The following is a 16307-nucleotide window of genomic DNA, read 5'->3' as shown; positions in this document are numbered from 1 at the left end:
AATAGTTAGTAACTAGGTAAGGATTTTTTTTTTCTTTTTATTTAAGTAGCTAGTAAACACTAGGCAGGATTTTTTATATAGTTAGGTTATTTTACCTTTTACTTTTTATATAAAGCAGAGGTTAAAAATCTAACCTTTATACTTTATTAAGTTATACACTATAACTTTAAAAGTGCTATTAGTAATTAAAGTGTTTATCTTTATATAGTCTAATTTTTTAAATAGTTCTCTAGGTGTAGTAATTATACTATTTATATAAAGCTTAATAAATAAGGCCTAATTATTTTTTTTTTTTAGGTTAGAAATACCTAGTCTAGACTTTATATAAGTTTTCTTTACCTTTTACTTTTTTTAGTATTTATATCTTCCCTTTACACTAGTGCAGCATTGCTATCCTAAGGGGCTTAGTCTATAGTAGGCTTTAGTTCTGCCTTTATAGCATTTTTATAAGGCTGTTTTCTTTTCCTCTTCTTTAAAAGATCTTTTTATATAAAGATTAGTTTATCTAGGTTATTTGTTATAAGTAGGTTATCTTTTTTTTTTTTATAGTATAGTTTAACCTGTGTATATTAAAGCTTTAGTAAGCTATTTTTTTTCTTAATAATAATATTTTTTTCTTTAATGCTTTTAATTTTATATAAGCTAGTCTAGCCTTTTTTTTCTTTCTATGCTATAATCTTTAAGCTAAGGAGGAGGTTAAGAACTTTATGCATTATAAAGCTATTATAAGTGTTAATTATATAATTAATGTTTACTTTTATATAGTCCTTTTAAAGTATCTTTATTACCTTTTATATAGCGCTTGCTTATGTAATAATGTCTAGTAATAGTAAAAAGTTTAAGTTAATTCTTAGGTATACTCTAAAGACTAGCAGCGTGGGTACTAGACTATGTAGGCTAGCTGTGTTGTTTAGAGCTTTAACTGCTATTTATAGAATAGCCTTATTATCTGTATAGTTACCTAGCTTAGTCTTTAAGATGTTAAACGCTTGTTAAAGAGGTGTGTGCGCGCGCTTAACCTTTCTAACTGCCTAATATGCTTCTATAGGCATCTGCCTGCATGTAGCTTCTATAATCTTTACATAAGCTTAAAAATTCTTTAAAGTAAAGTTTATACTAAAGTTATATATAATATAGTCTAAAAGTTTTTAATAAGTGTTAATCTAGCATTTGCACAGTGCATTTTAAGTATCTTGTGTAGATATAGATTTTAGAAATGTAGCAGCCTAAAATAATATATCTATATTAATAACATGTAAGACATTTTTATTATTAATTTATATAACATTAATAATAACTTTATAGTTAAAGTAGGTGTTATTTTTAATTATAAACTTAAATTTTTATAGAGCCTAGTTATATAATTAGCAGAGGTAGTAAAACTTCTTAATCTTTTTTAGCACTACAGCATTAATGTTGTAGCTAGCGCTAGTTAGCATCTTCTAGAGTCTCTCTATGTAGGGGTGTCTAAATTAGTAGTAGAGGCAGTAAAGTTCTAATTTAGTAAAGAAAGACATAAATTCTTCTTTACTAATATTAAAAAAAAGTGTCTTTATTTTTATATAATAAAAATAGTAGTTTTGTTTTTATGTATAATAACATTTAAAACATTATTAAAGTATGCCCTAAGTTAGTTAGCATTTACTAGTAATAGCAAAAATAGTGTTAAAGTCTTTAAAATGTAATACATTATGTTACTAACTAAGTTAGTAATTTATATAGTACTAATTAATTTTATTAATTTTTGTTTTTTAAAGCTAATACTTTTCTTTCTTAGTATTTAGTCTACTTTTGTATAAGAGAATTTTTATAAGTATGCTTTAAGTTATAACTTCTTTATAGTAAAGATTTTTACTACGCTAGTATCCTATAGTTTACCTTAGTATACTATATAGTATTAATCTTTAAGAATAAACTATTCTGTGTATCCTTTAAGTTCTAGGCTGTAGATGTCCTTTGCAGTTACATAGTAAAGAAATGTAGTATTAGTAAAGTAGTTAATAATCTCTTTACTTTTCTTTTTATCTAAGTTGTTATTATTATGCAACTTTTTTTCTTTTTACTCTAGTTTACTTTTAAACTTTTAAATATACATATTTACTTTTTTACATATTAGTGTCTTATTATAAAATCTTTTATATAAAGAGATATATTAGCATTTTATATAAAATTAATTTATGTAAAAATAATTTATTAACTAACATTCTTCTTTATAATAAATAAAGCATTACTTTAATTATGTAAAAAACTATAGTCTAAATAATTTTTTATATCCCCTTAAGCTTCTTCTATGTTGTTAATAGCTATATGTATGTAGTAAGCTATATTACTTATTAGTGTAGTACATGTTCTAGAATTTATTTATAAATGCATTATTCTATTAATTAATTATAACCTAAAGTGCTAAATAGAGGTTACTATATAGTACTTTACATATAGGCTTAATTAAAAACATTACTTATTTAAGTTTAAGTTACTCTTAGCATGCTTATATAATAGCAGTGTAAAGTAGTATTTTACTTTAAAATTATAGACTAAAAGCTTTTTATATAAAAGTAAGTTTATTAATTATAGCTTTAAAAGCTTTATATAAAGTTTTTATAAAGTTTTTTTACTTACTTTATGTAAAGCTTATTATTATCTAATTTATCTAATACTAGTTATAGTTTATGTTAGTATTAAAGTAATTACTAAGCTGCTTATATAGTAACTTCTATAATTATTCTAGACTAATATTATAAAAGTAGAACATGTGTGCGCGCCTTTTAAGAATATTAGAAAAGATGCTTATGTATAATACTTTAAAGATAGTAAAGTGTTAGTAAAGCTTAATAAATACTATAGCTTTATTAGCTAGAATATTATATAGTTACTTTATATAGTTATTTTTTTTTCTTTATACTTTCTAAAATTATATAACCTTTTTAGGTGTAAAGTTCTCTACTGTAATATCTTATATAAGTAAAAGTTAGTATAGATTATATAGTAATTAAATTATATATAGTAGGTATAAGCTTTAGAGAATCTTATGTAGAGCTATAGCTACAGGAACATGTAGCTGCCTAGTTATGCTCTTGTACAGTAAGCTATTACAAGGTAGTTATACTAATTATAAAGAAAGTATTAGGTCTATAAGTAATTTATATAAAGACATCCTTTATTACATTAAGACTAGTAATAGTAGTAATAGTTTTATATAATACTTTAGTAAAATAGTAAATATGTGTTCTTTTTTTATAAGTCTATATAGTATAGTAGCCTTTATTATGTCCTTTTTAAAGCTAATGCTCTTATTCTATAGAGTAGTAATTAGTTTTTATAAAAATAGTTAGCTAAAATTTTTAAAGTGTATAAGCTTTTACTTTATAAAGTTATTTTAAAAGTTTTTAAGCATACATATGTCTATTACGCTTAATGTGTAGAGTTCTATAATTAAGTTAGCTATGTATAAATTAAGCTTCTTTTTAAGTGTGTTATTTAATAGTTTAATTTTATTTACTTAATTTTTAATATTTATCTACTTTACTAAAGTCTTTGCTAAGATGCCTATAAAAGGTACATATTAGTTATATGTTAATATGTTATGTTAGCTAGTTATAAATAAAGCTAGCGTTGCTTATTGCTTTATAGTAGTTAATTATGCGTTGTTGCGCGCTGTCTTACTTCTTATTGTACGCTGCCTCTAAACAGCCTTGTGTAAAAAGATAAAACAGACCTCCTAGTGTTAAATAAGCACTACTATTTATATAATACCTTTAAATAGTATTATATAGACAGGTTTCTTACTTTTGCTTAGGTAACTAAATAAAGATTTATAGCTACTTACATATAAATTAAACTTTATTTTTACTCTTACTAATTTATAGTTAAAGTAGTAAAGAAAAGAATTCTTTTTATATATAAACTTTTAAATAAAAAGGTATAAAAAAAGCTTTTTTTTTATAGTATTTAAACTACTAATTAGTGTTAAATAGACTCTCTGCTAGCTAGCACTTAGTGTTAGCAAATGTGTATAAGACAGAGAGGTTTGCACAGTGTAAACATTGCACAGGGGTGTTAAGTAACTAGTGTTAATTCTTCTTGTTTTTCCTCTGTACAGAGGAAAAGGGGGATATCTAGATGTTCGCGCACAGAGGTTCGCGCACGAGCATCATGTGACATAGATACGTGATCCTGCTCGTGCGTGATCGCTCGTATCCAGGCCGCGACGCTGCTGCTGCGTACAGACATTAAAGTTATATATATTATTATTTTAAATGTAATACTTAGCTTTTATATTTTTATAAGGCTAAACTAGCTTTAAATTACTTTAGAATTCTTATAAAAAGCTTTTTATGTAACAGCACAGGCAAGACAATAGGTCTAAATGCGGTGGGAATCCACTTAAAGGCATATAGAAGTGCGTAGGGACTTAGAACCTAGGAATTTCTATTAACACCTATAGGCCTTGTACAAAGGATATTAGAAAACTACTAAGCTAGCTACAGAGGCAAGGTGCAACTAAATACATAAGGGAATAGAGGTAACAGCAGAGGTTAGGGCTAGGTTAGGGTTAGGGCTAATACAGGGGCCTTCTAGAGGTTCTAGGCCGCCTAAGATAGAACAATTTATAAGAATTATTACACTACCCCCCCCCTCTATAGACTAATAGTCTCTATTAGTAGTAATTATAGTACTAAGTATTACTGTTATGTCCTTTACCTTTTTAAACTAAAACTAGTCTAATTTAGCTAGGTGTCCTTGCCCTAAAATATTCCTTTGCACTGCTAGCAGTGTCCTCTAAACTAAACGCCATGCGTGTGCGCCTGTTTTAATAGTAATCTATATAGATGTCTAGCCTGTTAATAATTAAAACTTACTCTTTATTCTTTACTATCTATGTAGTTATTAATCTTAGGTGTGCGTTTAGTAAAGTAACATTTAAGCATTATTAGAAGTGCTTTAAAGGTCTCTTATTATTAAAGTAGTAAGAGTGATTTAAAGCATTATTAGAGGTAATTTAGAGGTTAATTAAGGTCTATTAGGACATGTTGCTATGCATTAACTCTAAATTAGGTAGAGTATAGCTTAGCTAGAGCGTATTTAACTCTAGAGTTAGAGAGTAGTTAGTTAGACACTAGCAGTTGCCTCTAGTTCTAATAAGTTATTAGTAGTCTCTAGGTTTCTACTTTAGCGCATTCTTTATAAATTTTTTAAAGGTAACTTTAATTATAGAGGATAAAAAGTTTTAAGCCTAAAAGCTTTAGTTAATAAAAAGTCTCTAGTATTCTATTTATAAACTAAATAGTTTAATATAATAGTGTGTAAGTATTATAACCTAAACTAAATTAAACATGTCTTAAAGCTTAGACATAGTTAAATAAATAATTAGTATAATATTATAATAAAGCTGTTACTAGTAAAAGTAAGTTTTTTAATATAATGTAACAGCACAGGCAAGATAATAGGTCTAAATGTAGTAGAAATCTACTTAGAAGCATATAGAAGTGCGTGGAGACTTAGAACCTAGGAATTTCTATTAACACCTATAGGCCTTGTACAAAGGATATTAGAAAACTACTAAGCTAGCTACAGGCGCAAGGTGCGACTAAATACATAAGGGAATAGAGGTAACAGCAGGGGTCAGGGCCAGGTCGGGGTCGGGGCCGATACAGGGGCCTTCCGGAGGTTTCGGGCCGCCTGAGATGGAACGATTCATGAGAATCGTTACATTTTATAGTTATAATTATAGTTAAACTTTACTATAAGCTCTAAATAACACTTTATAAACACACTAACCTAGTTTATGCTAATATAGCCTAGATTATACTTAGTGTGTAAAGAATTAGCTATATTAGCTATAGTTACTAGCTAAAAGAAAAATCTTTACATATATAGCTTAAGTATATACTTAATAATTACTTACTTTTTATTATTATCTAGCTTTTATAAGTTAGCTATAAAATTAGCTTATAAAAGTTCTTTAGTATATTAGGTATTTATTATCTTTTAAAAGACTTTATACATAGCTATTGTAAGAGCACTGTGAAGCAGGAAGCATGAAGCGCAGAAGGGGGTACAGGATAGTATTGATAGACGAATCCTTGAGGAGACTCAGGGGTTCGTGAGAGGATATATATATGTGCTAGAGCACGTGACAGGACGTTAAGTGCCTAAGGCTAGGCTAAGGGCTCTCTAGAGAGAGTCTAAGGCATGTCTAAGTTAACTGTAACATAGCCTCCCTCCTTCTGCAGGTTGTCCTTAATCCTGCAATTAGATAGGTAGGATATTATAGTAACTTAGACTAGCCCTAGGCGGACCTGCAGTTAGGACTGTACAGGTTACACCTAAGTAGTACTTATTACTAGTAACTAAACTCTAAAAAACTTTAGTAAAGAAAAACTATATCTAAAAAAAGTATAACTAAGTAATTTAGAACATTATTACTAGCGCTATAGCTACTAATATAAGGCGTTCTTATCTTATTAGATTAAGCCTAATAGGCCTATAAAGGCTAAGTAAAGTAGATAAACTATAATTAAAAAGCTTACTCTTATAAAAGTAACTTAAAATTATAACCTTTTTTTTTTTACTATTTAGTTAAGGTCTACTTTTAAAGGTCTTAAAGTTTTAGTTTTAGTACTTATAAGTACTATAAAGCATTTATAAATGCACTACTTCTATGTAAGTAGTTTCTTTTAAAAAAATAGTTATTAGTAAGCTTATAATATTATAATTTTATTTAAAATAGCTTAGAGCTTTAATGTATTACTAAAATAGTTTTAAAGTTAGTGCTATAAAGCTGTTAAAACTAAGTCTATAGCTACTTTAGTCTAAAGTTATAAGTGCTAAATAAAAAAGTATAGTGCTATATAAGTAAGTTATTCTACTAGTTTTTTTAAGTACTAATAAATTAGTGCTTTAAAGATATCTTTATATGTAAAATACTTAAAAATAATGCTTTTAATATGTTACTATTTACTAAAAGTAGTTACTTTTTTAGTTAGTTAAGTATAAGCATAAGTAATAGTTTTTTTAAGCTATTTATATATTTTTTTTATTTCTTTAACATTCTATACTAAGTAGGTTATAAGTAGTAAGGCTTTAAAGTAACTCTAAACTTTATATAAAGTAAAAAAAGTAAGTGTAAGTTTAAGTATAAAATACTATTTTTACTATTTTTAAACTTTTTTTTTTATGTATACTTTAGCTTTTTTTTAACTAGTCTTTTTAGCTATAACTTTATTTATTTTTACTATACTTATTACATCTTTTGCTTAGTGCTTTAAAAAGAAGATTTTTACATATGTCTATAAGCTTCTACCTTACTTAAAGCCTTAGCTACTACTTATTTAGAAATAGTGCTGTAGCTATGTTACTGCGCTATTATTTAAAAAAAGTAGTAAAAAGCTTTTAGCTTTTAATCTTTACATAGCTATAAACACTAGTGTATGCTTAAAAGACACACTATTTAGTGTTTATAAAGGCTATACTAATAAAAAAGTAAGTAGCTATGTAAAAGTAGGTCTTTTTAAAGCTTTTTAAGTTTATGCTAACTTTATATAGCTTAACTTTTACTTTTACTGCACTAGAAATATTCTTTAGTACTATATTAACTAAGCTTTTAACTATAATAAACGCGCTATTAAAACTATAAGTGTAACGATTCTACGAATCGTTCCATCTCGGGTCGCTCAGATCCTATCCGAAGGGTCCCTGTATCGGCCCCGACCATGACTCAACCTAGTCCCCTGCTGTTACCCCTATTCCCTTATGTATTTAGTTGCACCTTGCCCTGTAGCTAGCTTAGTAGTTTTCTAATATCCTTTTGTACAAGGCCTATAGGTGTTAATGGCATTCCTAGGTTTAGAGTCCCCACGCACTTTTATATGCTTCTAAGTAGATTCCTACTGCATTTAGACCTATTGTCTTGCCTGCGCTGTTACATTATATTAGAAAACTTACTTTTACTAGTAATAGCCTTATTAATAATATTACATTAATTATTTATTTAACTATGTCTAACTTTAAAAAGTGTTTAATTTAGTTTAAGTTGCAGTTTTTACATACTGTTACATTAAATTATTTAGTTATTATAGATAAAATCTTAGAAACTTTTTATTAACTAAAGCTTTTAAGTTTAGAACTTTTTATCTCTTATAATTAAGATTACCTTTAGAAAAGTTATAAAAAGTGCGCTAAAGTAAAAACCTAAAGACTACTAATAACTTATTAGAATTAGAGATAACTACTAATACCTAACTCTTAACTACTCTTAGACCTTAGTATAAAGCTTGCAACACGCTCTAGTTGTGGCTAAGGTAAGATGCCTACTACTAAAGCTAAATAACTACTAACCTTAACAGCTAAACCTTTTTTTATAGGACCTAAAGCTAAAAACCTACTAGATTTAGAGTTAAACTCTAGCAATATAGCTCTTAAAGACTAAGTTGCTTAATTAAGGGCATAAATTAAACAGCTAACTAGATTAAAAACTGTTAGTCTTAATTATTCTCTACTAACTACTAAATCACTCTTAATAATGCCTTAAATTACCTATGCTACACTAATAGCAAGAGACTTTTTAGGCACCCCTAAGCTCTCTTAAAGGCCCTCTTCTTGTCCTTATTACTCTCTGCGTTTTAGGCCGCCGCCTATAGCTTAAGATGGCTCTAAAGGACTAGAAATTCCTCCTTGCAATATAAGGGGACCTACGCGCGCGTTAGTGAACTATACCCTAGCTGTATTAAACTATATTTGTACAAAGTTGCATTTTTTATTGCGTAAGGTGTAATACTTGCATTTCTTTAATTTAAAGGACTAAAAAGAGAACTTAACCTAAAGGCTACAGGCTAAGGTGCAGGCAGCCTAAAAGCAGATAACTTAAAAGGCCTCTAAAGAGGCTCTAGAAGGGGGGCAGAGCAGCATAGTAAATTTCTTTAATACTATAATTAATTAGCAGACTAAGGTATAAGATGTTAGGTGCACAACAATACCTACAAAGTAGAGATTTAGATAATAGCTAAAGAAGAAACTAACAACATTAACTAGACTATATAAGTAAGGCAAGCAAACACTTGTTGCTATAAATAATAAATTTGCTATATTAACAACAACTACACTGCTAGTTACTACTAAACAAAAACATTATAACAAAGGCATTATATTAGTATTAGGTCTTTAGTTTAGTTTTTTTTTAGTAACAGAAAATTTTAGTTAAAAGGTTGTACTTTGTTGTATTCTATCTAAATTAGTTCTAAATTAGTTCTAAATATTTTCTATACACTATAGATAGGGACTATTAGCTTACAGAGAGGGGGGTAGTGTAATAATTCTATAAATTGTTCTATCTTAGGTCGCTTAGATCCTATCTGAAGGGTCCCTGTATCAGCCCCGACCATGACTTGACCTAGTCCCCTGCTGTTACCCCTATTCCCTTATGTATTTAGTTGCACCTTGCCCTGTAGCTAGCTTAGTAGTTTTCTGATATCCTTTTGTACAAGGCCTATAGGTGTTAATGGCATTCCCAGGTTCAGAGTCCCCACGCACTCCCATATGCCTCTGAGTGGATTCCCACCGCATTCGGACCCATTGTCTTGCCTGCGCTGTTACAATAAGTAACTTAAGTTAAAAACTTAACTTAGATGCTAAAGCTTAGCTTTACTATTAGAAAAATGTTTTTTTATATGCGCTAGCCTTTAAAAAGCATATTAATGCATACTTCTAGTAGCTAAAGCGTAAGACTAAGGGCTTTACGCTAGTAAAGTATGCCTAGTAGTGTTAGGTTTTCTAAGAACATAACTATAAGCAGTATAAAGTATGTCTTAGTATTATAAGTTATTTAAATTATAGCTAACTTTATTTTAAAGTAGTTTTAGTAGCGTTAGTAAAAACTATCTAAATAATACTATTATTTAGTCTAAGTTTAAGGTAATTTTTTTTAAGAACAGCTACACAACTAACTAGAAAAAACAGTAGTACTACTACAGGCTAAATATACCTGCTGCTAAGAAAGTAAGCTTACTAGTTATAAATTAGTAGTCTAGTACAACATAAATAAATTAAAAGTGTGTAAAACTTTTATTTTACTAAAAAAGTAGCTAGTAATGTTTTTTAAAAATCTTTAAAATATTTCTATTATATATATAGATAATACCTAGTCTAGACTTTACTTAGAACCTCTCTAGGTCTAGTGTGGCCCTAGACAGTACCTTTAATACAGACATTTCTACTACACTCTAGGTTATAACTTTATAAGCTATATAAAGTTAAAATTTTATAGTAAGAAGTATAAGTTATTACTTTATTCTTTTTTTATCTATGTGCTAACTTCTTTTAGTAATTCTTATATTATAAAGTTTAGATTACATTAGGTTTTGCTGCAAGTGCTAAAGTTAGTGCAGTTATACTCTAGAGGGTACCTATAAATGTAGCATTTAGCTATTACTTCTGTTGCAATGCATTATAAAAGGTAAGCTAATAATTTTACAAAACTTTTTTATAGTTATTAAGGTGTTTTTTAAGTTTTTAGGTAAAGTCTTTAAGAAGCTACCTAAGCTACTTTATAAAAAACTATTATTCTACCTTTAGATCTTTGTGTTTAAGAATTCCTTTAACTTTATAGCAGTCTCTGCTATCTGTCTCTAGGACAGCCTTAGAAGAGGTAGTGGCTGTGGCCCTGCTTTTACATGTGCAGCTGCTACTAGCTATTGTTGTTACAGCTCTTTAATTAAGGTAGGGCTTAAGAAGCAGTAGTAAAAGTAGCCTTCTGTTCTTTAAACTAACTGCGTCTCTGTAAGAGAGTATAAAAGATTTAAATTATAAGAGCACTGTAAAGCAAAAAGCATAAAGCGCAGAAGGGGGTACAGGATAGTATTAATAGACAAATCCTTAAGGAGACTTAGGGGTTTGTGAGAGGATATATATATGTGCTAGGGCACGTGACAGGACGTCATGTGCCTAAGGCCAGGCCGAGGGCTCTCTAGGGAGAGTCTAAGGCATGTCCAAGTTAACTGTAACAGCTATAGAATGTTGCTTTAAAAGTGTTATATCTTATTTAAAAGCCTAGAGTATAAGCTGTATCTAACATTTTTTTAGTGCGTCTAAGTAGTGTTGTTAGAAATGCACTTGTGTAAAAAAAAAGTAGTTTAGTAAAGTCTTAGTAAAAGTAATTAACTTAGGTGTGTAAGTAACTTGCTTATAGTGTACGTTATATTAAATTTAACTTTAAGCTTTTGTTAGCGCTTAGTAAACATACTAAGCTAGTTTATACTAATATAGCCTAGTTTACACTTAGTATGTTAAAAATTAATTAATTTAGCTAAGTTAAGTATATGCTAAATAATTACCATTTTAGTTTTATTTACCTTTTATAATTTAAGTATAAATCTACTTATAAATGCTATCTAGCGTGTTAATTGCTTAATATTATATAAAAGATGTTGTAACAGGCTGTAGCATGTTATAAGTAATTATTACATCTTATTTAAGAGCTTAAAGTAGAAGCTATACTCTAGCTTTTTTAAAAAGTTCTAATTAGTGTTGTTGTTAAGGCATTATAATGTTAGGATAGTTTTAGTAGGGTCTTAGTAGAATAGCCAGCACACCTGTGAGATACGTTAACCTTTTTATGTTAAAATACTAGTATCCTTCCCCTTTCGTGTTGCATACTTTGGCACAAAGGAGGGGGATATACACAGTCTGTTCCTTCAGATGCCCTCTTCAATTTTAGCAATAGTACACATCCTCCCAATAGTGTTCCGAGCAAAACGAAAGCTATACTACTTCCCCTCAGGTTTCAAACCCAAACTTATAGTCTCTTAGGGGATGTGTCTTAATAGTTTTTGAGCATGCTTCGCCTTTGAAATACATTGATATTACTTTTTATTATTATGTGGGTATACCTTGCACCGCCCTCGTTACTCTAGTTCTTCATTGCCGTCGCTCTTATAACCCACAAGCATTGGTACTAAGTGATGCAATGCAGATGCTTCTTCCAATTCACTTTTTGAACCATCCAGCAAGTCCTTTCCCCTGACTCTTTCTTCTCTCTCTCTCTTCTTTTTCCTTCCTCTCCTTGTCTTTCTGCAAGATCACAAATAGGAAATCTCGATCTCTCTGCTCTAATTCCTTTTCGGTCATCAGTCCCTTCCCGCCATCCGGCGCCTCGTCTTTGACTTCGGCTACTGTGCCTTCTATAATTCCCACGGCTTGTGTCAACCGTCTTGTCTTAGAAATGAGCCACTCCTTGTGAGCCAGTCCATTAGACCAGTGAGGAGGCAAGTTGCTATAGTCTACCCATGCACCCAAGAGAGCACCTGCCGCTGCTCCATTTGTATCTGAGTCACCCCCTTCCATGATGAGATCCGTAATTAATTCTTCGAAGAGCGCGGGTGGCGAGATTGAACCCATCTTTGAGGCGCGAATGGCCTTACGCAGAGTCACAAGAGCAGAGCCCAAGCACTTGTAGATATATCCCATCTCCATAGCACTATCGAGTTGTAACTCTGGTAAATTCGTCGCGTAAACGTGGCGCTCAAATTCTTTGCGTTCAAGATGTCTTTTGATTTCCCATTCGGTAATGTCAGGATCGAGACCTGGGTTCATGAGTTCTGGCTGCGCGAACACCCAGCTGTATGCGCGTTCAATCGCTTTATCAACGTCTCCTTCGCTGAGGATCTCTCCACGGATCATACCACGGATCAAGCCCACGGAAATGCAACATGCAACAACACATCGTGGATCAACATGAGTCGTTCTGCCCACTTCCGTCGCTACGTTCCAGGTCTCCACTTCACTCAATCCGACACAAATCACCCCAATTGGGTGTGTCCGCATTAGGCTTCCATTGGGGGCTGCATGTCGTCGCGTCTTCAGCCACCGTTTGGTAGCTATATCAACCGGGTCCTTTAGATAATCAGGGTTCATGGTCACAGAGCCAACGAGAGCGCCAATCCCGCAAGGGGGCCTATCAAGAGCTCGGAGGCCTTGAGTGCACCAGATTTGGAGGCGTGAAGCGAAACTTTGCGGAACCTTTTTGAGGGCGTCAGGAGAGGATTGGGCCTGTAAATATGCAAGAAGAATAAGGATGGCCTGATCTGTATCGTCTGTCCAAGCGCATTTCTCGAACCGATCTATCGGCTTGTTAAGGATGCTCTATGCTTGACTTTGGATAGAACTCGAGGATTAATGAGGGCATACTTACTCCTATGGCTGTCCGGATACCACTCCGTTGTAGGCTCTACAAGCCTGAATGCCCTCTCTTTATAAATCGTCTCACAAGCATGCTTCGGCAAGAACTCCGTGTACAAGCCAATTGTGTCTCCCAATGCAGACCCAATTATACATCCATAGACCCGGTCTATCACGGTTTGCCTGACAAAAGGATGCACATCCAAGAATCTCAGGTCCGGCTTCGCAGGTGTGACTTCTAGTGGAGTTGGTCGGGCATTGTTCGATTTGTCGTTGAGAGGGTCTTCGGATGTTGGGTGCTCGATATGAACAAAGTCTGCCATGATTGGGGCATACGAAAGAGAAAATGGGATATGGTTCGGAAGGTGTTTAACGGGTTTAAAGATAAATAAAGTGGAAGCCTGGATCGTGGGGCCTTGGCATGGCGGTCGAGTCGTGGTGGCTGAGCCATTTTGGCTCGCCTCGTATCCGACCGAAATTTTGAAGTGACACCTTGGCTGCGAATTCTGTCTTGCAATGCAAAGACGCAAAAGGGTGCCAGTGCTAAATAGGAAGCAGGAAGCAAGATCAGGACTGGGTTAGTCAGTATATTGATCCTTGTCGCCCACTCAACCTCGGGGCCTTTCAGCGACTTCCATTCATCTCTCAACGCCTCTTTTCACCAAACCCTAACTTGCTTCCCCGCTGATAGAATCGCAGTGTAACAGTGGGCTAATCTACGGGCCCGAAGTTTGACGTACAAGCTCCGCGAGTACGTGTCCTCGTTTCTCTACTGACCCTGAATTCACGCCAGCCCAATGACGCGTTCTCGAATAATTCCAATTCAGGCATCATCTTTTATCTTCAAATACGTCTCGAACAACTTGTTTTCATCCAGCTCATTCGCCGATAGAACGCGGGTGCCTAAATACCAAGACCTGTCCGATGACTTGAATTCTCCATGTTTGCGAGTTTCATTTGTTTATATAGGCACACCTTATTAGTGCTGTTGAAGATCAGCATTCGTATGTCGCGTTGTCTATTCCACAAACTGATGAATCAATATGTACTACGAAGAACAGAATACGTCTACCACCAACAAACATAATGCAACCTCCCGTCCCCACAAAAAAAAAAAAAAAAAACTTCTAGCGCGGACACTTGGCACATCGGAAGCACACCTCCGTGCTCTACATATTCATTTCCTTTCCACTTAGAAGATAGCGATCCGATACCGGAATTGATGCTTCAAGCATCGGCTTTGCACTTAGCACTGCACAATCGAGCGTCAGTTCTCTGAAAACAGTGGATGAAATTAAACGTCCACTTGGGGAAGAGACTTACAGCAAGTGGTTTTGGTGAGGGACATCCACCTTGCGCTTGGTAGTAGCATGCCATGGAGGCCGCCCATTCAAATTCGCATCTCTACATCTCCCAGTTAGTCATCAGCGTACAACCCTTCCAAGTCCTTCTCTATTATCGCCATTAATCATCCAAATATGTCCCGCTTTCAGTTATCCTACGTATCCCTCCATCTTTCCTTTCTCTTTTCGCTCTCCACTGCTATCCATCATGAACACAAAACACGAGAATCGCTCACCTCGGATGGCGTTAATTGATCGACTGGTACAATAGGTTTTGGACAGTTGCAAGCTTGGATGAATGACGGGGTCGGCTCTTTGTGTGGGTTATGGTGGCCACTGGATGTATTGGTGGGAGTCGATCCGTTGGTTGCATTTGGAGCGAGAGCATACCGACCGAGCTGAACAGCTCGAGGAGCGGCCCACTGATACGGTGAAGCAACAGCCGTAGCCGCCAAAGCAAAAGCGAGCACAGTAATGTGCATGATGAAGAAAGGCGTCCTAAAAGCCCCGTAAGTGACTAGTTCCTGACCGGCAAGAGGGTGGAAGTTGACGTTTTAGGAGATTTCTTAGGGATCAACACAATTCGATTGTCACACAAAACAAGCCAAAGAGAAGACCAAGAAGAGCGCAAATACGAGCCCCGGGCCTTAAGAACTATGTATAAGCAAGCCTTTGCCCACCTGGACGTGGCCTTATCACCAAGCACCCACCAGCCTCCCTGCTCTCCCCACAATTTGCCCAGCAACCACCGCGAAAATATCTGAAATACCAGAATCTGGGTAGATTTGCTGCGCGTTTTCATATCAGTATATAAATTTCCATTTGGGGTTGGCGGAAATCCTGGCTAGGGTTGAATATCCGGCTAAACCGCCCAACTCTCAAGTGGCAACTCATGGCAGTTTTGACGATGCTCATTGGATCATTCATCGCTTAGTAGATGGGCTAACGGATTGGGGGAAAGCATGCCGATGCGAGCATATCAATGTGACACGCTGGTAATGAGTTCAGAATTGCAAACGACGCGGCTCTCTTTGGGCCTCATGGACTAAGTTCAAAAGACCCGGACGCGCAACTGATGAAGCTCGGTGCAGCGTCTGCATAGCGCGAGGTCCCTTAGGGTCCAGTGATGCCGTCCCGTAGGCCCGCTATATTAAATTACAATGTAAAGATCTAATCGGGTTGTTGAATACCGACATTCGTTATTTTGGGATCAGCTGCAATGTCGAGAGGTAATTAGAAATGAGAGCACAGCATTCAGTATATTGCGAACTAGAGGAATACTGCAATGGCTGGGTGTGATGTTTTACTCTTGCGATTGTCTCGGCCAGCTTGACTGAACCTTAAAGCGTTCATGCTAACGTTAGATCATGACGTATGAGCAATGATCATAGCAAAATTATCAACTGCAATTTTAAACTTTAAGTGCTAAAGCCTAGGCCGGTGGACTATTCGATCGAAGGGGGAAAGCTTGCGCTTTAGTGAGTAAACCGTCAATGGTGGGGACTTGGCCTTCGAGAGTTCGAACGAGCAACAAATGACGGAGTTCACACGGTGAAAACGTCAAACCCGACTTCCTCGCTCGCTTGCCTCAGAAGTACCGATACCTTCGTTCACTCTGAGCCAGCAAGACGTTTCTAAGGCTATCTAACTAGCCACTCAGATCCACAAAACCTACATTTCCATCCAAATGCGTTTAATGCGACTAAGGATGACATGGTAGCAAGCATATTCGCAGGCCTGAGTTTCGGGCGCCGCATAATACAGAGACACAAGCTGCCGTATATCAGCTTTCCA

At 33.9% G+C, this 16307-nt stretch overlaps 2 protein-coding genes across 2 annotated transcripts; one reads left to right on the top strand and one right to left on the bottom strand.

Annotated features, from left to right (window-relative positions):
* Positions 1–11875: 11875 nt before the first annotated feature.
* On the bottom strand, positions 11876–13500 carry BDR25DRAFT_283667 (ADP-ribosylglycohydrolase). Its single transcript, XM_033688068.1, has 2 exons — positions 13184–13500; positions 11876–13112 (listed from the first exon to the last, which is right to left on the bottom strand). Exons 1-2 carry the CDS (start codon positions 13491–13493, stop codon positions 11980–11982), a joined length of 1443 nt encoding a protein of 480 aa, XP_033549849.1. The 5' UTR covers positions 13494–13500; the 3' UTR covers positions 11876–11979.
* Positions 13501–13516: 16 nt separating this feature from the next.
* On the top strand, positions 13517–14591 carry BDR25DRAFT_353313 (uncharacterized protein; the record flags this gene model as incomplete). Its single annotated transcript, XM_033695152.1, has 9 exons — positions 13517–13535; positions 13618–13704; positions 13729–13870; positions 13901–13927; positions 13964–14129; positions 14170–14268; positions 14326–14334; positions 14374–14507; positions 14537–14591. The coding sequence occupies 9 exons, from the start codon at positions 13517–13519 to the stop codon at positions 14589–14591; spliced, it is 738 nt and encodes a 245-aa protein (XP_033549848.1).
* Between the last annotated feature and the right edge of the window lie 1716 nt (positions 14592–16307).

This window comes from Lindgomyces ingoldianus (assembly GCF_010093535.1).
Source record: "Lindgomyces ingoldianus strain ATCC 200398 unplaced genomic scaffold BDR25scaffold_10, whole genome shotgun sequence".
Classification (NCBI taxonomy): Eukaryota; Fungi; Ascomycota; class Dothideomycetes; order Pleosporales; family Lindgomycetaceae; genus Lindgomyces; species Lindgomyces ingoldianus.
The sequence above is the reverse complement of the archived record's forward strand: the minus strand, read 5'-3'. Positions and strand labels throughout refer to the sequence as shown.

Bases quoted from the DNA above. Each gene is read 5' to 3' on its own strand.
- BDR25DRAFT_283667 (XM_033688068.1), bottom strand. From the start codon at position 13,493: ATGGCAGACTTTGTTCATATCGAGCACCCAACATCCGAAGACCCTCTC. The intron at 13,113-13,183 runs GTAAGTATGCCC...ACAAGCCGATAG, and splicing joins GTATCCGGACAGCCATAGGA to ATCGGTTCGAGAAATGCGCT.